Genomic DNA, 24,037 nt, shown 5'->3' on the forward strand with positions numbered 1-24,037 from the left:
AAGCGAGAGAAAGCTGTGGGGTAGATGACACATGCATGCAAGTTCATTTCTTCTTGATCTCTTTAAGCTTGATCGTTTCGTCTCCAACGAATATACCCTTACGGTCAGCTCTTTCTTCATCTCCAATTTCCTCGACTCCTTGGCGGACCAAACGAAAGAGGGTGATAAAGTTAATGACTCACCTTTCCTCTATAAGGTTCTGGTTTTCTCCATCTTCTAATCTTCGCTGCGAACCTACCTAATTTCTGTTTATCCGTACCTCTCAAGATGATCTTAGTCGGTTGAGGTGTCTCCACCTCTATATCTCTTGGAATATCAATCAAAACAGGATGAGCATAACCCAATTTTATATTCAATCTATTTTCCGGTAAAGGAGGAAGGACATAAGGTGGTGAACCAGGTTTATTAGGTCTTGCTATTCTAGGTACTTGAGCTTGTAATGCCAAGAAAACAGGAGGGATAGGTTCAACACTAGCTCTATATCCTACACCTACTAAACGTAATTCTAGGGTATATCCTGTTGTCACTCCTTGAACAGCGTTATGGATGAGAGAACGAGTAAGACCCCAGAGAGAACGATGTTGTTTGGAATCACGATTATGAATTGTGAGTGATAATGTTGGGGTGGGTTGTTCATTTGATTCTTTCTGTTGAGTCGCGTCGTCCGTTGAAGATGTCGAATTTGAAGAGGGAGTAGGAGAAGAAGATGAGGAAAAAGAAGTCTGGGAAAGAGGAGATAATATAATTGGTGGTAATATAGGTACGACCTGTTCACCCAAGGGTCCAGTGACGGTTATGTATCTTTGAGCGAGTGGAGAGGTCATAGGTAATGTTGGGGATATGGATGATGGTGGTAGTGATAAGATGACTGATGGAGGGATAGGAATTGGTTTAAGACCAATATGAGAGGAAATCATAGGTGTAGAATGGAAGGTTCGGGTGTGACGAAGGGGGCGGAGAACATGTTGAGAGGAGAATTTCATGATCTAAGATGTTAGTAGCTGTCCTGACCATTTTGCTACCATGGTGTCCCTTTCTTTCCTTTCCTGATGGATAAGATGAAGAAAAGTAACTCACTAATCCTTGAAGAGTATGGTCCTCTCAGCAAGTATCAATTAGTTTTAACCCCCCGTCTTCCCGGCTTTGCACTTGAGATCTTTGAAGCAAGATGTTCTCGGTGCCTCGAGACTTTGGTGGTGAAACTATGGCCGGGATAAAACACCAACAATTATCACTAAAATATATTCGCTCCCCCGCTAAGTCTTCGTCCACTCTGGTGACCACCTCTTTCGCTCTACTCGACTAAAGAACATCCATCATGGGCAAAAAGAAACGTCATCAAGTATTCGTGAGCTTCTACACCTCACTCTTGACGTATAAAACTGATAACATAGGTTCTCAAACCTTGGTGCTGGTATTGTGAACGTGAATTCGAAGATGATAAAGTACTTTTACAACATCAAAAATCGAAACATTTCAAATGTCAATTATGTCCAAGGAAGTTGAATACCGCTGGAGGTTTGATGGTCCATTCTCAGCAGGTACATAAATGTGATCCTGAACCGTGAGTCTTCAACCTATCATTCAGTCCCGTGCAACCCCCATACATTACAGCTTTCCCTCTTCACAGTCATTCTGTTCTGTGGTGGCTTCATGGTCAACACCAATCACCCATTCTCTTTGCCGACCTGATGCGACATATCTCGTCAAATAGTCTTACCTTTGATCTACCGCTCGGAAGTAAGACGAGTGAGAATAGATAAGAAAGGAACATTGTCGATCTTGTCTGGGACGTCATTGAACGAAAAACCGCTAAAGTATAGCCTCACAAACACTCTCCCCGGTCGCGATGGTTTCGACGTCGAGATCTTTGGTATGGAAGGTGTTCCTTCGAACGCTCAAGCCGAATGGAAAGCACGAAAAGAAGCAGAAGCAGGAGCTGCCGCATTGGTAGCTGCATCAACTGCTCAACGACCGAGACATTCATATACCGTCATACCCGAAGCTGATCTCATGATCGCTTTGGCTCAACATAAAGCTTTGATGGCGACGCGGAATAAACCTGTTAAATCGATATCCACACCAATGACACAACCTCCAATGGTCACAGCACCCAATGGTGCTCCTATACCTTTTCCCATGGCGTCAGTTTTATCCTCTTTCTTCATACAATGACTGATATAGCAGATTGCCAGGAATGCCACCACCCACTTTACCAGTCGGTATGCCTGGGTTCCCTCCGTAAGCTATAAAATTCATACCTAGGTACACTTTGTAGCTAACCATCAGACCTCCAGGATTCATTCCCCCTTTTCCTATGGTCGTCCCTCCTTATCCTGGTATACCTGGTGCAGGACCCGTACCCACACCACCAGGTGCCGGTACTGGAGTTTCTCCGATTCCTGGTCCATTACGATTCACCATTGATCAAGCTGGTACTGGAAACTTTACGCCGATCCCAGGTCATACGCAACCTTATCCACAGACCATCACACCTATGCAACCAGGTGCTCAGACACCGATGCCAGCCGCAGCATCCGCTACGCCTGCCCCTGCACCAAGTATCGCAGTCAATGAAATACCGACTATACAGCCACCAAAAGATGGGGTCATGTGGCCCGATGCAACTGCTTCTCCTGTGAGTGACTAAACAGACTGAGTCATCCAAAGATGAGAAGGCTGACGGATCTAGGCGGAGAAAAGAGCTCAGCAGTCAAGATACAGATATACCTCACCCACGCCGGATGGAGGGGAGGCTGCTATGGCGGGAAGGAAGAGAAAGGCAGCGGCTGACTTTCTGTAAATCTGCACTATGCATTTTGTCTGATACGTGAGAAGATATAGTTACCATGGCTATACATGATATGCTTGATGGCTTTACACTGACGAAGTCGGCATCTTGGATGGTTGTATGGTCGGACGGTCGGACGGTGACCTCCGCCAAGGCGACCAACACGGAGCGAGTTTGCTTCTCTCTTTCCCTCTCGCTGCACTTGATTGCTGCACCACAAGTCAATGGCCATTGGCCACCGGGCCATACCAGCTCATCCTTGACCATGTCGGACGAGGTCTTTGCTCCCAACAGGGGATTCACCCTATAAGTTTACCTCTTCATCCACGTCGTGAAGCTGCTGACCAAACACGATTCATCAAAAGGTTGTTCTCGATATTGACTTTGCTGGTGTCCTTCGGGTACGTCTCACCTCCGTCTCGTCTCTTCAACATATTGTTGATCCATCAGGGTACAGCTTATCTCACTGTCAAACCTACCAGTCCCTCTCTTCGTACTATATACCTCAACGCGTCTCCTCTTCTGGAGATCTCATCCGTCCTATTATCCTCCCCAACAGACAAGGACCCCCTCTTACCCACTCCAGCAACATACGCATTTTGCAATCCCTTTCAACCTCTCCCTAATCGTGATCCTCCAGTAGAAATCTCTTCACATCCAGAGATCAAACGTCGAACATGGGCTGCTACCGGTGAAGGTGATGAGGGCGAGCTTGCCATATCGGTCTCTGGCGGATGGGTACGGATCGTTCAAGTTGGAGATCACTCGGATCTGGGTGTGATACAAATTCAGATTGATTACAGCTTAACATTAGGAGGAAAAGTAGTGGAAGGTATCGTATTTGAACGTGATGAGATTCCTCACATGTTTCTTTCTCCTACTACATATGACGCAGCCAGAGTGTGGACACCATGTGTGGATAATTTGTGGGAAAGGTCGACTTGGGAATTCGAATTCATTGTACCTTCTTTTCTTGAAGGTGGTGAAGACTCTCCTGTGATGGTCGTCAGCAGTGGAGAACTTCAAGAACAAGTGAGTCTTTCGAAAACGAATCATCCAGAGATAAAGAGACGGGAGCTAGCTGATTGATTAGGTTACACATCCTCATAATCCTCACAAAACCATCTTTCACTATTTACAAACTAATATCTGTTCAGTCCAACAAATCTCTTTCGCTGCAGGTCCATTTGAATTAGTCACCATAGTTCCTGGACAACGACCGGTATTGGGATTTTGTCTTCCGGGGGATATGGAACTCATGCTCAACACTACGTCCTTCCTACCTCGTGCCATGGAGTATTACACTACCGAATTCGGTACATATCCTCTGTCAGATTTCAAGATAGTCTTCGTCACCGGTCCCAGGATACAATGCTCAACTGCAGCTACCATCGCCGTCATCTCTAGCGATCTCCTACATCCCTTTTCCGTCATCGATGAAGCTGTAACAGCTCGAGAAACTCTCTCCCTCTCATTGATTCAACAATGGGTAGGTATAAACATCATCCCGAAAACCGTAGCGGACACTTGGCTCATTAATGGTCTAGCTCTGTATCTCCGAGGTTTATTTCTCCGCCATCTATTGGGAAACAACGAATATCGTTATCGGTTAAAGAAAGACATCGACAAATGTGCCCGACTAGACCAAGGAGACCACATGCCATTGTGTGTTCCGGGAACTTTGGACCTGCACGACTTGGAGTTTGTCAACTTGAAAGCCCCACTGGTACTCCATATCCTCGATCGGAATCTTGTGAAAGCAGGCACTTCTGTCGGACTTACACGCGTAGTACCCAGAATTTTCCTCACTGCCTTCTCAGACGACCTCCCGGGGAATATGCTCTCTACTTCACTGTTCTTCCGCACTTGTCGAAAAGTTTCGAGTATCGATCTCACCGCTTTTCAAGATTTGTGGGTGTACGGCTCAGGTTGTCCCAATTTCAAACTCCAGGCGAATTTCATCCGAAAGAAATTTTTAATCGAATTGTCTGTGCAACAAAGTCAACCAGCTGTCAAACCCAGCAAGATCGATAAACGACCCACGAAGATGTTCGAGGGCACTCTAGCCGTTCGTATTCACGAGGCCGACGGAGCGCCATTCGAACACTTGTTAGATATAAAGGTCCCTTCGAAGCAATTCAGTCTACCGTTCAATACGAAATACAAACGTACACGAAGATCGGGACATATAGCAGCTAGGTATAGCAAATTACGAGAAGACTTAGCTGCAGCTGAGACGGACGCAGACAAGGATGAAGCTGCTAAATTACGAGACGCGGATAGGGCCGAGGTCTTCGCTTACCCTCCGTGGGACGACGACGCTGAACGTGAGCGATGGAGAGTTGCGGAATGGACAGATGACGAAGTGGAGGCTATGATGGGGGAAGGTGGAGGATACGAGTGGATCCGGTTCGATCCGGAGTGTGAATGGATAGCTACGTTCGACTTTGCGGAGAAACCTTGGTATTGGATCTCCCAACTTCAAGGTGACAGGGATGTGATTGCGCAAGTTGAGGTGAATAGTCTTTACCAACATACGTTTCGAAGTCTGACGAAAAGGCAATACAGAATCTGACGATGTATCCATCGCCCGTCGTTGCCAGTGAATTGGCGAGGACGATATTGGTCAAAAATTATTTCTATCGTGTCAGGATGGAAGCTGCCAAAGCTTTAACAGTCGTGAGTTTCACTCTCGGGAAGTGACCCGTGTCTGATAGTCAGTACAACACTTCTGAATGTGACTACATTGGTCATTTCCTTCTCGTGAAGCTATATCGTGCTTTGTTTTGTCTTCCGGGGGATGATGATGCACCCATCAGACCTAAGAGGAATGATTTTTCCGATGTGGCCGATTATCTCGTGCAAAAGGCAAGTTCATCCGGACACATTTTGCTATGTAATCACTCATCTTCAGAGTCTCGTTTCCTCCCTTGCTGATTTGCGGGATCCTGCTACTCGTAATACTCGGCGGGATGTCCGCCGATTACTTCTCGATTTGATCAGATATAATGATAATACAGGTAATTTGGTACGTTCCCAGTTGACTTGATCCTGTTCCTGACTCACATCAAGTTCGACGATTCTACTATGCGAGCGACCTACATTACGGCTTTGGGTAATGCCTTCAGCCTCCCTGCATGGAATGCGGAGGAAGTTGATCGGGTCATGTTTGACGAAGCGAACGAAGCTGTCGATCGGGCTATCACGATGGATCGTCTTGCTCCTAGTTTCCATAATTCCGTGACGATTGCTGGACTACTGGTGAGTTGGCCTGTCCCGTCTTCTCTTTTCCTTCTTTCCCATGGATACCGCGCCAGCTGCCTGCGTCATCACCATGCTGGAAGCTTACTCGAAGGCACAAATGAAAATGATCCTTGGTGGAAAACGCACCAACGATCCTCGAAATTTCCTCAGCTACACGCGGGAGGGCAATTTTGAACCGGTTCGCTTGACGGCCTTCGATTGTCTTTTGCTCTGTCGTCGTCCCGGTCGAAGCAGTGCCACTGATACCTATCTCGCTGAAGTCATAAAATCCGATTCCTCCCTCACAGTCCGTCGTCATGTTGCCCGTGGACTTTCAGAGTCGATCTTGATGGCTCTGGCGGTGAATGAAATCAAGGCGAATGTTCCCGCGGGAGTACAAGAGATGAACAATGAGAGTGCTCGTGAGCAAAGTGCAGAGAAGATGTTTAAACCCTTTGTCGATGCTGTAAGGGATGAATATGAAACGCGTGAAGACGTGAAGCATCGACTGAAAGACCTTCTCATGTGAGTTTATTGTTCATCTACCCCAAATTTCCACAAGGAAATAAAGTTGGAAGAACTAATCGACCAGTGACGATTTTGCTGGACTCGATCAAGATGTCAGATTAGCATTAATCAAGATGTGTGAAATCATAGGCAAGAGTGTCAAAGAAAGACCACCTGGACCAACTATAACTTTAAGCACACCGGTTGTCGAAACTCCAGCTATTGTTACTCCCCGAATTAGACTGAGTATAGGAGGTCCTGACGTCAAAACAGAAGGTCATTCCACTTCTCATCCTTTCATGATCTCGCGCTGATGTCCAGATTACGGATTTCCAGCTAGCAAACCGACAATTACCCTTCCTCTACAACAAAACAAGAAAAAAGGAAAAGTTCTCAAATCTCAATCTCAAGGTTTACCAGAGACCGATCTCAAAGCCATCGAAAATGCTTTACAAAAGCTCGTGAGTTCTTCTCGTTTCTTAACATGGAATATCGGATGATTGACACGTCAGAATGCACATCGATCATCGTATCTTTTCCGACAACCTGTCGATCCTATACGAGAAAATGTCCCTACGTACTTGGATATCATTCGTAAACCCATGGACTTGTCGACCATCAGGGCAAGGTTAGATAATGGAATGTATACCAAAAGAACGGATTTTGTAGAGGACGTCAAGTTGATCATTTCGAATTGTTATACTTTCAATGGGAAGGCCAGTCCTGTGGGTAAGGTTTGTCAAGACTTTGAAGCTCACTTTAATAAATGTGAGTTTTGTTCATTGTATTGCTCTTTACCACTCCCTCTGGACCAATCCGACCCCTACCCTTTTCCTCCTGCCACGGGCTTTTCTTTGTCATCTGTGGATCTTTAGCAGCTTAGATGTTTGACGCGTGCATTTGGAATGTACCATGAGGGAAGCGTAGAGAACTGACGGACAGTATGGTCAAGGACAGAAGCTACACTCAGCTCTGCATCTGCAGGCAGTACTCCTTCCATTACTCCTCTAGCTCCCCCTCTTATCATCCAACCCTATGCACCATCGGTCAAATCTGAACACCCAAAGGCGGAAGGTATCAAACTCACCGTCAAACCACCTCGACCTCCTCAATCTCATCCGCCTGTCCTCCCGATGGCACCTCCCCCTGTCCCAGTCAAGAAACGTACTTCCGAACATCTCGCTGTCAAATTCCAAACGCCACCCGGTCGACCACCGAAAGAATCGAAACCTCGAAAACCTGTCGGGTCTACAGAGATCGATGATCTTCTTGGTCAAGAAGTGGATGCTATGGAACAACGACCTTCCATACATCCAAGTCCTACCATATCATTTGTCAAACCTACCACAACTATGAAACCTCCCCCCATCATCACACTCAAACCTTCCCTTAATACATCATCATCATCTTCTTCTTCTTCCGATGAACCTAAGATGAAGAAAGCTAAGATTACCACCAAATCATCCCCAGAGAAGACCCCTCAAACTCATACTACCCTCCATACTCCTCCATTATCTTCTCCTATCATACCTAAAGCGCCTAAACAGAAGCCCGTTCCGCCCCTACCACCACCTCCGCCGCCTGCTGTGGATGTCCCTGGTGCCCTTCTACCGATAGCGACGAGGCAGAAACCTCCTTCAAATCTGCCACAAACGGTGGGCAACCCAATGCCTTTCAGGTTGAAAAGAGCAAAAGCATTGCTCGCTGCGCTGAAAAAACCTCAAGAAGCGCTCATCTTCGCCAGACCGGTCAATCCGATCGCGGATGGATGTCCGACGTATTTGGACGAGATCAAGGAGCCTATGGATCTGGGAACGATTACGAAGAAGATGGATGGAAGACAATATACCACTATGGGGGCTTTGGCGTATGATATTGAGCTGGTGTTTAATAAGTGAGTCTTGTCCCCTTTGGCTCTGTTACCTCATCTGCATAGTCACCTTTTCACCGAGCCATATCTCCTCTTGCTACTGTCGTGTTGACTCGGGCATCTTGCATCAAAAGTCGAGCTGAGCCGTGATATGCTAGAGGAAGACGGCTCTGCTTTGTGCTTGTCTGAAGCAGAAAGCTCACCAATAGCTGCTGGCAATTCAATCCTCCTGGCCCTATCACCGTCTGCGCAGACACCCTCGAACGTGTTTATTGGCAAGAATGGTCCCGCGTCGTCAACCCGAAAATGACTGCAGACGAGAGGAAAGCAATGTCAGCATTGTTGGCTAAAAGTATGAAAGAACAATTAAGCTTGTTCTTCCGTGAGCCAGGTTGGTTTGCTTCTCAACTTTGTCGAACCAAAACTGACGTATAGTCGATCCTGTGGCTCTACAAATTCCCAATTATTTCGAAATGTACGTTATTTTCTCTTCTTTCATCTGCCCTTCCTTTATATCCGCTTGTTTTCTCTCACCCATCCTTGTCCCGGAGACAAATCAAAGTAGCCACAGTCAAGCTGATTACTCAGTATACCACCGGAAGACGCACGAGATCTAAGCACGATCAAGTCGAATGTCGAGAAAGGTAAATATGCAACGGCGAGAGATGTAGACGAAGATGTGGAGCTCATGTTGGAAAATGCCAGAGTTTTCAATGGGGATGGTATAGTGGTGGAACAGGCGAATGCTTTTGGTAGATGGTGGAGAGCTCAGAGGAATAAGTCGGACCTTTGATCTGTGCTACGCTACGTTTTGCTCGTCTGTCAACCACGATGTTAATACTTTACCCTTGCTCAACAGCTATTTGAATCAACATATGAGAATCATGTAATCAGTCCGATGGGTGGTCTATGAATTTGGTTAGACCTACTTCTCAACGAGAGACATTTCGTATGCATAGACATGACATGACATGATCGACGTAAAGTAATTTAGATCAAAACGACATAGTGATGGGAAGCTAATGTCTATTCTGATTTCTGGACGACTCGAAAAGCACCAGTGATCGATCAGACATGAAGAGCTGAATCAGTCAAGAGCCATCCTCCATCCACCGACAAAGCTACACCATTCAAATAAGCACCTGCACGTGTAGCCATCATCATGACTGGACCTGCTATCTCTTCCCAACTTCCCGGACGACTGAAAGTCAGCGATTATCAATTTCTCTCACACATCTAAACCATCTGTCTTGACCAATCGAGGTTCTACCCAACTGCTCCATTCCATACAAGAGTAGAGTACGAACCAAATTGTTATCCTCTCCAAAACAGCTCTTCTGCAAACGAATCACTCAACGTGGGAAATTAGACTGTTCAATCTCAGTCGGTGAGAGAGAAATGAATGTGTAATCTTAAAACTCACCGAGCAGGTATGATCTCATCTGCCGCACGTTGCATAGGTGGGTAAAGAGAGCCTTGCGCAGTAGTTGTCAATTGACTACGGAACAAACCAGGAGAAATGGCGTTGACACGGATTTTAAAAGGCATCAAAGCGGCCGACATGAGTTTAGTGAGTTGTTGTTCTATTCGATCAAACATTGTCACTAGAATAGAATGGGGAGACGATCTTACCTGCTGCTTTGGATTGAGCGTAGGAGAATTCGCATACTTCTCTGGTATGTCAATGTCACGATCTTGCAGCTTTAAGTGTGGTGTGGAAACCTGCCTTTTGGAAGGGCTGGTAGATGGGAATGAATTGGGAGAAGTAGAAAAAAGTAGGAGAAGAAGTGGCAGAAAGGAAAAAGTCAAGAGAGATGTGTATTCGTAGGAAGGGGGAACAGAGGACGGAGAGGAAGAAGGAGAGAATAAAAAAGGGGAATGATACTTACCGGTTCATAAATTCCGCCGCTAAAGAAGTAATGTTGATGATTACCGGATTGTCGGATTTCTGGAACATGGGGATGAATTTCACGCCCATGAAATAGGGACCTGCGACATGGACGGCGGTCATGTTGGCGTAGTCCACGCTGTTTGTGAGCGATGATATCGATTTCAATGGTGTGACAATGACACCGTGGAGGAAGCAAAACGGCTCCAAACTTCCGGTACTTAGATGCACTTTGCAAGATAACCATTCAGTGAAAGTCAGAAAAGAGAGTAAGGGAAGGGAAGGGTAGATATAAGAGATTAGAGGTTTGAATTAGAATACTTTGGGAAGAGGGGAAAAGGAAGAAGGAAGACACACTCATCGATGGACCACAATTTTTGTTGAAGCTGCTCTACATCATCCTTCTCATCAGCAACCCATCCGAGTAAACTCGAGTGTCAGACTAACCATCTTACTTGGGACTTTCCAATTACTCGAAAATCCAGCATTGTTGATCAACACATCAAGCTGATCTCATCAGCCACATCATTCCATCTTTCCTTTTTTCCCTGAAATGAATAAGGGTTTAAGCGAATCGTCATTTTGGACTGACTCGGTCAATGAATTGAGAACAAATGTTGTATATCGCTTCAACACCAGCTTTGGTAGCGATATCACCTTGAACAGGTATAACCTCTCCTCCAGAATTTTGTTCTTTACAAGCTGCATTGATCTCAGTAGCGGTGGATTCTATGACTTGTAATCTTCGTCCGGTGATGATGACCTGTGTGTCAGACCAGCTGTCTTCTTTTTCAGACGTATGGGACGTTGAGCAGGATCATGGAGGTCGAAGTTGACATACTTTGGCACCGTTCATGGCGAAACCAATGGCCATACCCTTCCCAACCCCTTTCGATCAGTACATGTAGTTTCTCCATCCAACTTTTGACTATGACTTACCGGTTCCACCACCCGTAATGAGAACATTCTAATCGTCAGTGAATCCAACCAAACAGCATCTGAAAGTATAAGTAATCACCTTGCCTTTAACACTGTAAAGGGTAGAAATATCGAAAGATTTGAAAGACATGTTGAAGTTTTGAGGGCGTACGTTATTCTATCAACAGGTGAAAAAAAGGATAGAGTCGTGCAATGATGTTGGTATCAATAATGAGCCTGATACTTATACCCTTTGAGAGACCACCCCGGAAGGAACGGCAGGAGATGAGATTGATAGTCAGGAATTGAGATGATCATTTTCCACATTTCCGCACCTCCCCATCGTGCCGTGGCCTTGACCGTGACCGTCGTCAAGCAGCCAGCCACTCAAAGTCAATCTCACAAAGATTTAGTTGGTCAGCATCATATCAGGGTTCGCCCTATTGGAAAATCGAGCTGTGCTTAAGGTACATCTGTTAGGGTATCAAGACGATCAGCACCAGCCCCGATTTGGAGAGGAATGAACGGAGGGCGTTGAAGTTTTGGCGTTGTGAGGTTCAAGACCTGTAGCCCTTTAGCGTTAGTTTGTGTAGAATCCTAAGGATGGACGTGGGATCTGGGCGTTGCCACGCTGTTCACGATCACCGGAATTAGAATGAGGCGTGTGTGTGAGAGAGGGGGAAGGCAGGATTCCCGGATCCTCAAACTTGCGGATGATCAAAGTGAGATTGGACATAAGACGAATGCCGATCGATCATGGCTATCTTGGAGCTTGCGATAGCGTCACGACGAAGGTCTAGGCTAGGACGATGCGCGAGGCGAAGATCGAACATCGGACATTGAAACATCCACCAATTCATTCATCGCGGTTTCGGGATAAATACATCGAAAAATTAGAAAAGAAATTCGTAAGATGAGTTGCTTTCAGTTCAGGTTCCCCTAGGCTCTAGCCCGCTCCATGGTAGAAAGATCATGTCAGACGCACTCACTCAAATGGTATCAGAGGCAGGTCCCAGTGTGCTTCCTCAACTCTCCGATCTAGTCAACAAATCCGTCAAACGTACTCGTGCTGTATACGCAGCCGAAGGAAGGGAGATCGATGATGGTTTATCCAGAGCGTACGTTCCTTCCTCACATCTCTACTCCCTTCGCTTAAGCGGTGTTGATGAATTAGGAACAAGATAAAACTGGCAACGAAATTAGCTGCAGAGTATAGAGATGTTCAAACTCTACCTCCCGTACTACAAAGTCAGCAAGCCGGTCCTACTGGACCTAAACGACCTCAATCTGGCCTTGCACCTTCACCAGGTGTGGGACCAGGGGTCAAACTCATCGGCGGACCTACATCTTCTTCCACGTAAGTCTCACTGTACTCTATTGTGCGTCAAGCTGATTCGAGAAGATCGACAAACGGTCATTCTGCCGTCGCGGAACCCCGCAGTCTAGTGAAATATAGACATCAACAAGGATTTTCTGCTGAAGGTGGTCAAGCCGCGTCTAGACTCTCACAAGCTCTCATGAGGAAAAAAGAAGCACGGGAGATCAAGCCGGAGTATCATGCGCAATGTGAGTACGAATTTAGAATTTATCAAATGAAGTTGAAAAATGACGACGATAGGGAAACTTTCCAGGGTGATTTCGGGTCATATGGGTTGGGTCAGAGCTTTGACGGTGGATCCGGGCAATCAATGGTTTGCCACTGGTGCAGGAGATAGAGTCATCAAGGTGAGTAGCTGTAAATGTGGCATTGTTTGATGACAGCTAAACGATAGATTTGGGATTTGGCATCAGGAGAGTTGAAGTTGTCTCTCACAGGACACATTTCTACTATTCGTGGATTGGCTGTGTCGGAGAGACATCCCTACTTGTTCTCATGTGCCGAGGATAAGGTGAGCTATAGCTGATGTTGCTTCTCCACGAATAAGCTCATAGTTAGATGGTTAAATGTTGGGATTTGGAGGTAAATAAGGTCATTCGACATTATCATGGACATTTTTCTGGTGTCTACAGTTTATCGTGAGTATATCCTGTTCCATTTCTTCACTTTCTTCTCCTTAAATGTAACACTGAACATACTTTCCACCTTCCGATGGTTCTGGATCCACCATCAGGATAAACAGCAGTATGTTGACTCTGACTGACAAACAGCGTTCACCCAACCCTCGATATTTTATGTACAGGCGGTCGAGACGCTTCTGTCAGAGTATGGGACATGCGTACACGTGCAAACATCTTTACCCTCACTGGTCATACCAACACAGTGGCAGATGTCAAAACACAAGATTCGGATCCTCAGGTAATCTCAGGCAGTATGGACAGTACCATTAGGTCAGCTTCTTAGTGTTCGCAGGTGAACTTCCAAGCTGATTGCGCTAGACTATGGGATCTGGCAGCTGGGAAATGTATGACGACATTGACCCATCATAAGAAAAGCGTTAGAGCTTTGGCGATACATCCCACAGAATATAGTTTTGCTAGTGCCAGTGCTGGTGGCAATAAGTGAGTCATATTTTTTCTCTTTGTTTTCCCATCTATCATCTACAAGGTTTTAACGACGAATCCCAGTTGTGTCAGGACGTAGCGAGTCGAGCTGATGATCAGTATCAAAAAGTGGAAATGTCCAGAAGGTACTTTTGTACATAATTTCTCTGGTCACGAAGCTATCATCAACACTTTATCTCTTAATCAAGAAAATGTCTTATTTTCGGGTGGTGAGTTTTTCGAAACGACATGTGGATGAGAATGTTATGTTGATGGAATAGCCGATAATGGGACATTAACATTATGGGATTATGCTACTGGATTACCTTTCCAACATCTCAAAGATATTCCTCAACCTGGTTCGTTAGATGCGGAAGCAGGAGTGTTCTGTTCTTCTTTCGATAAAACGGGTACGAGGTTGATCACTGGTGGTGCGGACAAGACTATCAAAGTGTATTCTGAACAGACGTAGTATCTAATTTTTTATCACTTCGGGTTAACATAAGATACATTTGATATCCTGTCATTTCACAGCAAGAGAAATGCATTGATGCTTCCAATGGCACTCTACCAGCTTCGTACATGGAAAAACATGTCATAAGAGGACATTCGGGATTTCAGGAGTGTCTAAGTGTCATGACACTAGTCCCTCAAACACTCAATTCCGCCGACTTGACATTCTCCAACTCATGTTTATATTTTTCCAAAGCAGGTTCTACCCAATCTTTAACAAACCCATCAACCTGTTCAGGTGCTCTCCCCACAAAAGTCTTAGGTTCTAATAAACTTTCCAATTCTTCCCAAATATCTTTAAAATAATCATCATTCTTGACCCTATCTATCAAATCATTCTCACCTCCTTCCTCTTTAACAACCTTTCCAGCTTGATGACTTAAAACTCTAATTTTCTCATGACATTCTTGTCTATCACCACCATGTTTAACAATTGCCATTATAATATTTTCCGTAGCCATAAAAGGTAATTCTTGTTTAATCCTCCTTTCTATAACTTTAGGATAAACGACCAAACCTTCTGTTATATTTTGTAATGTCGTAAGAAGTATATCCGAAGTTAAAAAAGCTTCAGGTAATGTAACTCTTCTATTGGCTGAATCATCTAATGTTCTTTCTAACCATTGAACGGAAGAAGTCATTAATGTATTTTGATATAAAACCATTAAATGTCTTGATAATGAACATGCTCTTTCGCATCTCATCGGATTCCTCTTATACGCCATTGCAGAAGAACCGATTTGATCTTTTTCAAAAGGTTCTTCTAATTCTTTCAAATTTGCTAATAATCTTATGTCGGTACATATCTTATGAACTGTTGCTCCGAACGAAGATAGAGGACCTAAGATGTCTATATCGATTTTACGTGAATAAGTTTGACCGGTGACTGGGTAAGCGTAAGGAAAATCGAATAATTCGGTTACGCGTTTGTCAAGGGCTTCTACCTGGTTAATCAGATTGAGTTCTATACTACTGAATCGATTTCAATGTCCACTTAAGGTCTTGCTTATAGACAGAGAGTCAATTGTCGACGGAAAGAGAGACAGCTGAGACACGGTTGGGTACTTTCAGAATAACCTCCTAGGAAAGGAACTGGTCGTACCCGAGCTATTGAAGGAAAAGTGGAACGATCCGTGACAGAGCGAAGAATAAGTAGTGATAAGATAAATTCGGAGAGCTAGGAAGTTTAGGAGGTATGAGGTTAGAAGAAGGAAGCCGAATGAGGGATAGTGAAGGGAGAAACGAAGAGGAGAATCCCGCCCAACTCACCTTCTCATGATCACCATCGAATAAAGTCAAAAAACTAGCTTGAGTCCCAGTAGTACCCTTCACACCTCTAAACCCTATATCCGCTCTTGCACGTTCTAAATTCCTCAAATCCCATAAAAGCTCTTGGATCCATAAAGTAGCACGTTTACCAACCGTCGTCAATTGAGCAGGTTGAAAATGGGTGAATCCCAATGTTGGAAGGTCGCGATATTGCTGTGCGAAAGAGGTGAGACGTGAGATGACCGTGGCTAATTTAGGTAAAATGAGAGAGAGACCTTGACGTAGAAAGATGAGATCTGCGTTGCTACTCTATCAGCTATTTTCCATCCCACACTCATTTTCACTGTATTGACTCATTGAACGTGAAGTGGAGAGTTGGGTTTTGGGTGAAATTGACTCACTCGGTCACATAACATGATGTGGCTCCTAGACTGAACACATTAGCGTATGAATATAAGGAGAAGGAAATACATACTGAATGATGCCTGCTGCTTCAGGGGCGACCACCCCGAAAGTGTGTACATGAGCCATCACGTCGTCTGAAAATCCATCAGCAAATTTGACAAATGACAATTTAGACTGAAAACTCGTTGGGAGGAAAGATCGACCCACGACGTCGTTTCTTCTCTTCCTCAGCTGCTATTCTCATTTGTTCCTCGTCCAGTTCCAAATTCGCGCGCATCTGTTCAATGGCCACATCTGAAATTGGTAGACCGAGTTCCTGTAGTGATGAGCAACCTTCCTCCTTTTGACTCCACTCACTACTCTCACATCATGGGTCATCAAGAGGAAAATGAGGTTGGGGCAGAATGGGTAGAATCACCTTTTCAGCAATAGCAAGATTCAACCACAACTGCCTCCAAGTCCCAAATCTGGTCTTCTCACGTTAGCTCAAGCATCGTTGTACGGACGGTAGCTGACAGCATTGGAGAACAATTTTGACATTTCCTTAGAAGCATAGCGTCTGACCTGCTTAGTCCAAGGTTTCCAAGTCAAGTGTATGGCTTACGAAGCTAGAGGTGTTTGATATGTATCCATCTTGGTTATACTCGCTATCTTCTCAATGACCTCAGTGATTAGTGACTTTGGTTGCTGGGTGGTGTTCGACGACTGCTCCGAGTGATTTCGAAATTTGTCAAAGCCGTCTTCTACCCGATTGGCCCATCCGCCATTCGCCATACATCAAAACGCCGGTTGTAACGCCATAAAGCCGGGGTATTCGGTATTCGGAGCGTTCGGTTTAACCGGTTTAATATTCGCTCTCTCGCTCCCCAACGCGTTCGTCGTCCATTCCACCCTCTCTTTCTCTCTTTGCTGTCTCATATACAAGCCTGCACAAATGTGAGTCATCCCGCTTGAATCTCTCTATTGATTGTGACGAACTGAGAATCAGTTACCTCTCACATAATGGTCAAAGCTTGCGTCTGCGGTGCTGCAGGTAAGTCCGAGCTCTACTGCCACTTCTCGGGCGTCATTCATATCAACGTGTGCTTTCGAGTCTCATGCTACATGAAAGAAAGTGGGCGTAGACACTGACCAAAACTAGGTGGTATCGGTCAACCTCTATCTCTTTTGCTCAAATTGAACCCTCTCGTCACTGAGCTCGCACTGTACGATGTTGTTAACGCTCTCGGTGTGAGTCCTTATCTCTCTCCTTTGTTCCACTTGGCAGTATGAGCCTAAGGCGCACTTTCAAACCTGTTTCGTACTGATAAGGGATGTTGAGGTGTGCGAGAAGATTCGAGACTGATGATCAGGTTGCGGCAGATCTCTCGCACATTGCATCCCCAGCTCAAGTTACGGGTTACCTCCCTCCTGACAACGGAGCTGAGAGAGCATTGGAGGGCTCTGATATCGTCATCATCCCTGCTGGTGTGCCAAGGAAACCAGGAATGACCCGAGATGATCTTTTCGTATGTGTCTCATAAGTATGAAATCGACTTTGCTGACGCTATCTCTTCTTCATCTTGCAATGGATCTTCGCTCTTCTGACTTGTTGGCAATTATAGAAAGTAAGTTGGTCAACTACAACTCGTACATAAGTGACTGATGCCCAGATCAACGCCGGTATTTGTGCCACGTTGGCTCAGGCCATCGCTACTGCTTGCCCCAAGGCATTCATTTTGGTCATCTCCAACCCGGTCAACTCGACTGTCCCAGTGTTCGCCGAAGTCCTCAAGAAAGCTGGTGTGTTTGACCCAAAGAAGTGAGCAGTCATATCTTGTCCCGCTGAATGTTGCATGAGGTACGAGAGCTGATGTCAGACTCTTCGGTGTCACCCACCTTGACATTGTCCGCGCCTCGACGTTCGTCTCTGCCGTCGTTGGCAAACCCGCCGAGGCCTCCGGTTACACTGTACCAGTCATCGGTGGACATGCGGGAGTGACCATTCTTCCTTTGCTAAGCCAGAGCAAACCTGCCATTGTTAGTCGTCTAGCTGGTTTTTGTCTGATCCGATTTGAGCTGACGCTTCAGCCCTCTGACATCCTCGCTGACAAGGAAAAGCGAGACGCTTTGGTTTACCGCATTCAATTTGGTGGGGATGAGGTAGTCAAAGCCAAAGGTGTGTTCCAGGAGGCATGGTACTGTGTCCGGATGCTGATCCGTAGATGGTGCTGGTTCTGCTACGCTTTCCATGGCTCAAGGTTGGTATGATCCCTTAGTACAAGCCAGGAGGCTGACGGTACAGCTGGCGCCGAGTTTGCCGAATTCGTCCTTGAAGCCGCCTTTGGTGGTAAGAGTAAGGTCGTCCAGGCTTACGTGTACCTCGGGGCGGACTCTGGTGGTGCTGCAGTGCAAAAGGAGATTGGGACTGAGCTAGAGTACTTCTCCGTTCCCATCGAACTCGGTGTTAGTCTCGATCCCCTTTCTACGGCTTTACAGCAGTGAGCTAACGTGCAGTCTTCGGGTATCGAAAAGATCCTCTCCCTTGGGAAGCTGGACGAGTACGAGCAAGGCTTGCTTGGTGCGGCGGTCAAGGAGTTGGGTCCTAGCATTGAAAAGGGGGCGACTTTCCAGCCCTCTCCTCCCAAGCTCTGAGCGATTGATTTATCTATGTCAAGATTAAGAGCATTGGAGATGATCGTAGAAGAAAAGGATGAACCTAAACCGACGGACAGATGAAGGTGCTGTGCATAGAAACATAGTATGAGATGCAACGAGAACCGTCTAGCATCCTCCACACATACTTATAGATATATGGGATACGTGAGAGGAGTGGAAAGAATTGTTCATGACGCAGTGACAAAGGTGCGACGTCACGTCACCGATCACCGAAAGTGGCATTCCATTCGCCGGGCATGACCGTAGTGCGTAGACGGTAGAAAAGCTTATCAATCGTCTCTTGGCTCATTCCACTTTCTTCCAGCAACTGGCATCTCTTCGTATTCACGGTGTCACGGTGAGTAAGCAGTGATAATACATATTCCCACCCCGTCGAACCATTCGTATAAATACCACACTCATCCTCTCGCATCCTCTTTCATCCAATTTCCAATCGAAACTTGCTCACACAAAGAACCCAACTGCAACTAAGCTACCAAACCTTACACGTCACCACCTTTCACATCAACACTCATCACTCCATCTCTATACTTATTTCATCCTTACCTCTCGCCACTGAAGAAATACAAACAGTATGGTACACGTTATCACATCAAAAGCAGAGTTCGATCAGATCGTATGTCCATGCATCCATTCCATTCCATTCATTCATTCACAATCCACAAGGCCATGACGATCTACAATCCACAAATCTACAATTCACCATTCACGCTTCACCATCCATCATCTGATTGAAGATCAACCGAGTTAAATCATTAAACTGACATGACAGCTGAAAGAAAATGAAAAAGTAGTACTTGACGCTTGGGCAACATGGTGTGGACCATGTAAATTAATCGGTCCTGTGTTCGCAAAGCTAGAACCTAAATTTGAGGGTATAAAATTTGTCAAGGTTGATGTTGATGAACAATCTGTGAGTAAGGCTTCAATACTCTATCAATCGTTTACCTACCATCTACTAATTCATATATTATAATATACCTATTCTTACTCTCCAATCACTTTACTCTTTCCTTATTTTGACTCTACAATATTCATTGGTTTTCGGTCAATTCGAATCGTATGATATCTCGTCAGAACGGATGTTTCCAGTATGACGCAGTGAATATGATGATGATTGAGGGTGTACAAGGAAGTAGATTAAGAATGGTAAAATTAACATAAATAGGAAATAGCTCAACAATTACAAATTCGAGCTATGCCTACTTTCATCGCTTTTGTTGGTGGGGAAAGATTTGACGATTTCGTAGGTGCCGTACCCAAGAAACTTGAGGTGAGTTTTTTTGATCTTTGTTCCCTCCTCTCCTCCCTCCCTTTCTTTTCTTGCTTTCTTGGACCATACTTCATCTTACCATCCTATCGGTTTCATGACATGGGGAGACGCTAACTTGTAGGAATTACTCGTCAAAGTCAAAGACGCTCCTGTACTTGAGAAGAACGAGGAAGAAGAAGCAAAAGCTACCAAGACGGATTAAAACATTGTCACATTCTTCCTAAATCGACATACTGTAGTAGAAGAGATGAGCGATTTATCAGGTTGTGATAATTTGAATGAATGTCAGTGATTCGCTATGTTACTGACATTTATTTCTCTCATCGGAGAACAAAAAAAAAAGATATTCCATCGATCTCATTTTACAAGTTTACTACTTGCCCACAAATGTCCATTGTCCATAATTACACTGATGCGATGACAATTATCCACAGTCGAATCTACTGATATCTTCCGTAATAGATGACTCATGATTCAGTAAATGACGATAGGTCTATAAGACAATACTGAGAATAACTGGTTAGGGTCCGTAACGGAACATGTCCAAAGTTGAAGATCTGCGTATTCCTGGAATGGAGGAGTTTGTTGAACGGGGGAAGAAGTAAGTGGGGAGCTACTGACGTCGAGACAGAAGTTTGAGCCTGCTCATCAGCACCTGCGCCTTCTGCTCTCCACTTCACTACCACTAGATATGATTCAATGGTCTATCAACAGAACGTCGCTTAGAGTACGGTAAGTCCACAAAATTAATTAAGCCGTTTCTCTCAGGCAGAAAAACACGATTCACATGTGAGACGAAATCATAGCGTGGGAGGTTTTGATAATAGGGTTAAGTAGAAAGTTTCACTCACTATCCGTCAATGCGACGTTGGTATTATTCTCAAAAGCAAAAGTAGAATAAACTGATGAACTTTGTAAAGCATCACAATCTTGAATATTCAAACCAGCTCCATTACTCTCAGCAGATGGAGCAGCGCAGAAAGTCGTCCCGTGTATACGAAGTGGTCCGGTGGTGTTTGTGGGTAAATCCCAAAGTTGATCTTTGACGTTTGCGTCATCGGATGGGAGACAGTATGCTCTGAGATATTAGTAACTTGAAAGCAGGAATAGAAGAAGAAGAGGGAAGAAACGTACAAAGTGACTTTAGACCCGATGAGGACGTTATAGGCTGATACGCAGAGATCGGGATGATCTTTCACTACACGTAAGTTATATTTCCCCTTCGAATTTTCCAAATACACTCCGGAGTTACTTCAGTTAATACCGGTGGATATATTTTGAAGGATGGAAAGGAGGAAGAGAAAAAGAGAAGAAAAGAAGTATGCTTGAAACTCACATCGAAGTCGTTGACCATCCGCAGCAGGGTCAGAAGGATCAGGATAATATCCTCCGGTAGGAGTCGGACCAGAAGGACCGGAACTTGAACTGACTACGGTGGTGGGAGAAGAACTTGAACTGCTCACGCCGGTTGGACCGGAACTGGAGACGATGAGAGTGGAAGAAGATGCGGTGGTGATGGAAGTGGAGCTGCTAACGGTACCAGATGGACCGACACTCCAGCTGCTAACGACAACACTACTCGATGGACCAACACTCCAGCTGCTGACTGTGCCGGAAGGTTCAACACTCCAACTGCTGAACACAGGACCAGTGGTGCTCGCGGTCACAGTAACAGTGACCGTCGATACCGACGAACAGGTCGGTGTGGTATCTTCCAATATCCAAGCTAGGCCGTCAGCTACCAAACTTTCGATTTCCTGATATATCGGAAAAGGAAGAGGAAGCAGAACATGTGAGAAACGAATGTGTAAAACACTCACCTTGGTTCGTGTTCCCAGTGGTGCATTGGTATGTCTGTGGACCCACGGGTCCTTGATCGAGACATTGGTTTCCCCCAGTAATGGCGATCCTCGAGTCTGGGGTGAGATACCAGCTATACGTCAGTCGTCATCCCTTCCCACAACAAAGCACCAATAACGATGAAAAGGTCAGATATTGAGACCCCATGACTGGGAAGGATATCACTCGATTGGAGAGATGTCAAATGGGGAGTTGATATAACGTGCAATGTAGAATTGGATGACAAAAAACTCACGTCTGTTGGAACAAACCAGGATACGATTGCCAAATCTTAACAATCTCATTATTATCCTTTCCGGTTCCTGCGTCGAGAGCGTAGTTAGTCCCACTTAGTATCACACTTCCACTACCAGGACTTATATCCCATCCTGGCGCTTGATCACAATCGACACTACCTACTTGTACACCATTGGAAAGTGTCACATTTGGCCATCCGACGGGAGAGAGACATTGACCTTTTTGAGAAACCGATTGAATTCTTTGAGAAGTATATCGTTTGTATACCGGTGAAGCGTCGGTAAGAAGGGGTAGTATCCCAAATAAGATGGAAGCGAGCATCTTCTGAGAAGATTTTCGAGTGAGGATGATTCGAATGGGATGAAAGGTATCAGTAAAAGAAGGGGTGAGTATGTCAGGGGGGGTCAAAGGTATGTACCTAGACAAATGAAGAAGCCCAAAGGTGACCCGCCGGGCGGAGGGATGGATCGGCGAGTGGGGCTCAAACATCCGAGCGGCTATGGTGGGTTCAGTGCAGTCAATTCCTGGCGATCCAGACCTCGGGCCTCGGACAAGTATTCAATTGAAGTTGGTGTACGGTGTGAGGCCAGGCAGAAGTAAACTGACAGGTATCCGAGGCGGATCCTTCAATGCGGGGCACTGCAGTCAGTTCCTGTACTGGCGATGAGATGGCGTTTTCCTGTCAGACAAAACGACCGAAGGCGACAGAAAGTTTCTCGCCCGGGCCGGGAGAGGAGGTTCTCCATTTTTGAAGAATGCCTTGGACGATACCCCCGTCAGCTGATCAACTCTCAATCTTGAGTGGAGCGTAAATAGGGGTCCTGAGCCATGGGCGACGCTGTACGCTGTCTATCATACAGTACGCGGACTTGATCCCGTCAACGGTGGGTTAGAAAGAGATGAGGCGGTGCAAAGTGGACACATAATAAGAGTGGAGAACATCAAAGTCGGTCTCCGCCGAGCCGGCGGGTCAGGACCCAATGACGTCATTGAAGTCCCGGCCCGGCTGTTTCCTGAGTGTACCTGACATCAGTAATATTTCCCAACCGACACTTACCCTGTCTGACATCTCATGCGTTTCACCCTCACTCTGATATCTGACAGATTGAATCATTGAACAAGGTGGTAAGGATCCACCCCGGAATACGAGGTCCAGTCCAAGATCCATTCTCATCTGCGAACCTCGTGATACGTCTCAAATCGAAACACCAATTCAATCTTTCGATTTCCCCTACTCCCCCATTCCCTTCCTTCCCCCTTCCTAATCAACTCAAGCTAATCTACCGCACACATGGTTGTTCCCGACTTTGTGGGGAGGTACTGTCCGTACTCACCATGAGTTGAAGAACGCCCCGTACACCCTTTAGGTGTTCCTCTCTTTCCAAGGTCCAAGCCGTTCTATCCGGTAACCTGTCCGGTCTCGAATGGGGATCGAAATGTCTCATAAAGCTAATTTCCCCAAGAATACACAATCGCTTCACCTCCTTTGCACTTTCACGAAATAGACGAGGCACCTTATCATACCATCAAAGTCTCAAAAGTCATTGCCGACTCGTCCACGTTGTTTATCCTATGATCCAATGACCAATGATCTTAATGGAGCCCCGAGCGAATCTCATCATCTGATCGGCTACTGCACGCTGCGCCATGCGCCATGCTGCTTGTCCATCCGGCCGCGGATCCGGTTTTATTTCATTCCATCATCTCCATAAGCAAAGTATAATCCTACTCTCTCAAGACGTTCTCTTCTGACCCATGAGCTGATTAAAAGTAATGATAACATTCAAGCCTCTCCGAAGCTGACCGATGACCGATGACTGTGGCTTGTAGTCAAGTAGTTGCCCACATGCGAAACCAACAAGTCGCAAGTTTCCCCTGCGCCTGGCGATCTGACCGCCGACGCCGCTACGGGTGCCTGATGGTGAATCTTTTTCTCTCAAACCGTACCTATACCTCCTCATCAACACCATTTCTGGCAAGAATGCTGAGAATGGCCGCAGTGGGCAACTATCTGTAAAGTCAAAGACACGCAAAGATTTGAGGGTGGAAGATGAAACCGAACCAAGCGTCGTTAGTGTCGGAAAAAGAGGCACTTGGGATGGCAAGTAAGGACAAGGGGTAAAG

General features: G+C 45.7%; 8 protein-coding genes across 8 annotated transcripts; 4 read left to right on the forward strand and 4 right to left on the reverse strand.

The window, feature by feature from the left end:
* Positions 1-17: 17 nt before the first annotated feature.
* On the reverse strand, positions 18-1,144 carry TREMEDRAFT_56466 (uncharacterized protein). Its single transcript, XM_007002562.1, has 3 exons — positions 1,078-1,144; positions 183-986; positions 18-97 (listed from the first exon to the last, which is right to left on the reverse strand). The coding sequence occupies exons 2-3, from the start codon at positions 822-824 to the stop codon at positions 44-46; spliced, it is 696 nt and encodes a 231-aa protein (XP_007002624.1). The 5' UTR covers positions 825-986; positions 1,078-1,144; the 3' UTR covers positions 18-43.
* Positions 1,145-1,306: 162 nt separating this feature from the next.
* Positions 1,307-9,262, forward strand: TREMEDRAFT_73329 (uncharacterized protein). The gene is made up of 20 exons (XM_007003073.1): positions 1,307-1,348; positions 1,395-1,564; positions 1,824-2,144; positions 2,188-2,241; positions 2,290-2,638; positions 2,693-2,799; positions 3,013-3,823; positions 3,885-5,306; positions 5,351-5,470; positions 5,513-5,650; positions 5,706-5,819; positions 5,864-6,052; positions 6,147-6,559; positions 6,627-6,817; positions 6,863-7,002; positions 7,054-7,309; positions 7,484-8,435; positions 8,621-8,802; positions 8,847-8,886; positions 9,000-9,262. Exons 1-20 carry the CDS (start codon positions 1,319-1,321, stop codon positions 9,202-9,204), a joined length of 6,204 nt encoding a protein of 2,067 aa, XP_007003135.1. The 5' UTR covers positions 1,307-1,318; the 3' UTR covers positions 9,205-9,262.
* A 217-nt stretch (positions 9,263-9,479) lies between these two features.
* Positions 9,480-11,368, reverse strand: TREMEDRAFT_28121 (uncharacterized protein; the record flags this gene model as incomplete). Its single annotated transcript, XM_007002365.1, has 10 exons — positions 9,480-9,612; positions 9,835-9,994; positions 10,044-10,084; positions 10,301-10,438; positions 10,657-10,703; positions 10,747-10,806; positions 10,892-11,062; positions 11,141-11,187; positions 11,239-11,266; positions 11,318-11,368. 10 exons carry the CDS (start codon positions 11,366-11,368, stop codon positions 9,480-9,482), a joined length of 876 nt encoding a protein of 291 aa, XP_007002427.1.
* Positions 11,369-12,210: 842 nt separating this feature from the next.
* TREMEDRAFT_27014 (uncharacterized protein) lies at positions 12,211-14,170 on the forward strand (the record flags this gene model as incomplete). Its single annotated transcript, XM_007002222.1, has 10 exons — positions 12,211-12,335; positions 12,392-12,574; positions 12,620-12,783; positions 12,836-12,942; positions 12,990-13,106; positions 13,154-13,233; positions 13,366-13,545; positions 13,594-13,716; positions 13,819-13,928; positions 13,980-14,170. 10 exons carry the CDS (start codon positions 12,211-12,213, stop codon positions 14,168-14,170), a joined length of 1,380 nt encoding a protein of 459 aa, XP_007002284.1.
* A 178-nt stretch (positions 14,171-14,348) lies between these two features.
* TREMEDRAFT_27615 (uncharacterized protein) lies at positions 14,349-16,518 on the reverse strand (the record flags this gene model as incomplete). Its single annotated transcript, XM_007002312.1, has 8 exons — positions 14,349-15,155; positions 15,481-15,784; positions 15,882-15,911; positions 15,956-16,019; positions 16,093-16,201; positions 16,304-16,357; positions 16,402-16,444; positions 16,490-16,518. The coding sequence occupies 8 exons, from the start codon at positions 16,516-16,518 to the stop codon at positions 14,349-14,351; spliced, it is 1,440 nt and encodes a 479-aa protein (XP_007002374.1).
* A 369-nt stretch (positions 16,519-16,887) lies between these two features.
* TREMEDRAFT_73330 (uncharacterized protein) lies at positions 16,888-18,660 on the forward strand (the record flags this gene model as incomplete). The annotated part of the gene is made up of 9 exons (XM_007003074.1): positions 16,888-16,918; positions 17,027-17,115; positions 17,238-17,393; positions 17,538-17,686; positions 17,745-17,904; positions 17,956-18,043; positions 18,090-18,125; positions 18,170-18,330; positions 18,382-18,660. The coding sequence occupies 9 exons, from the start codon at positions 16,888-16,890 to the stop codon at positions 18,517-18,519; spliced, it is 1,008 nt and encodes a 335-aa protein (XP_007003136.1). The 3' UTR covers positions 18,520-18,660.
* A 457-nt stretch (positions 18,661-19,117) lies between these two features.
* TREMEDRAFT_67811 (uncharacterized protein) lies at positions 19,118-21,007 on the forward strand (the record flags this gene model as incomplete). Its single annotated transcript, XM_007002951.1, has 4 exons — positions 19,118-19,159; positions 19,316-19,456; positions 19,712-19,816; positions 20,984-21,007. The coding sequence occupies 4 exons, from the start codon at positions 19,118-19,120 to the stop codon at positions 21,005-21,007; spliced, it is 312 nt and encodes a 103-aa protein (XP_007003013.1).
* Positions 21,008-21,550: 543 nt separating this feature from the next.
* Positions 21,551-22,234, reverse strand: TREMEDRAFT_27944 (uncharacterized protein; the record flags this gene model as incomplete). The annotated part of the gene is made up of 2 exons (XM_007002345.1): positions 21,551-21,749; positions 21,912-22,234. The coding sequence occupies 2 exons, from the start codon at positions 22,232-22,234 to the stop codon at positions 21,551-21,553; spliced, it is 522 nt and encodes a 173-aa protein (XP_007002407.1).
* Positions 22,235-24,037: the final 1,803 nt, after the last annotated feature.

The sequence above is a fragment of the Tremella mesenterica genome, assembly GCF_000271645.1.
Source record: "Tremella mesenterica DSM 1558 unplaced genomic scaffold TREMEscaffold_2, whole genome shotgun sequence".
Taxonomy (NCBI): domain Eukaryota; kingdom Fungi; phylum Basidiomycota; class Tremellomycetes; order Tremellales; family Tremellaceae; genus Tremella; species Tremella mesenterica.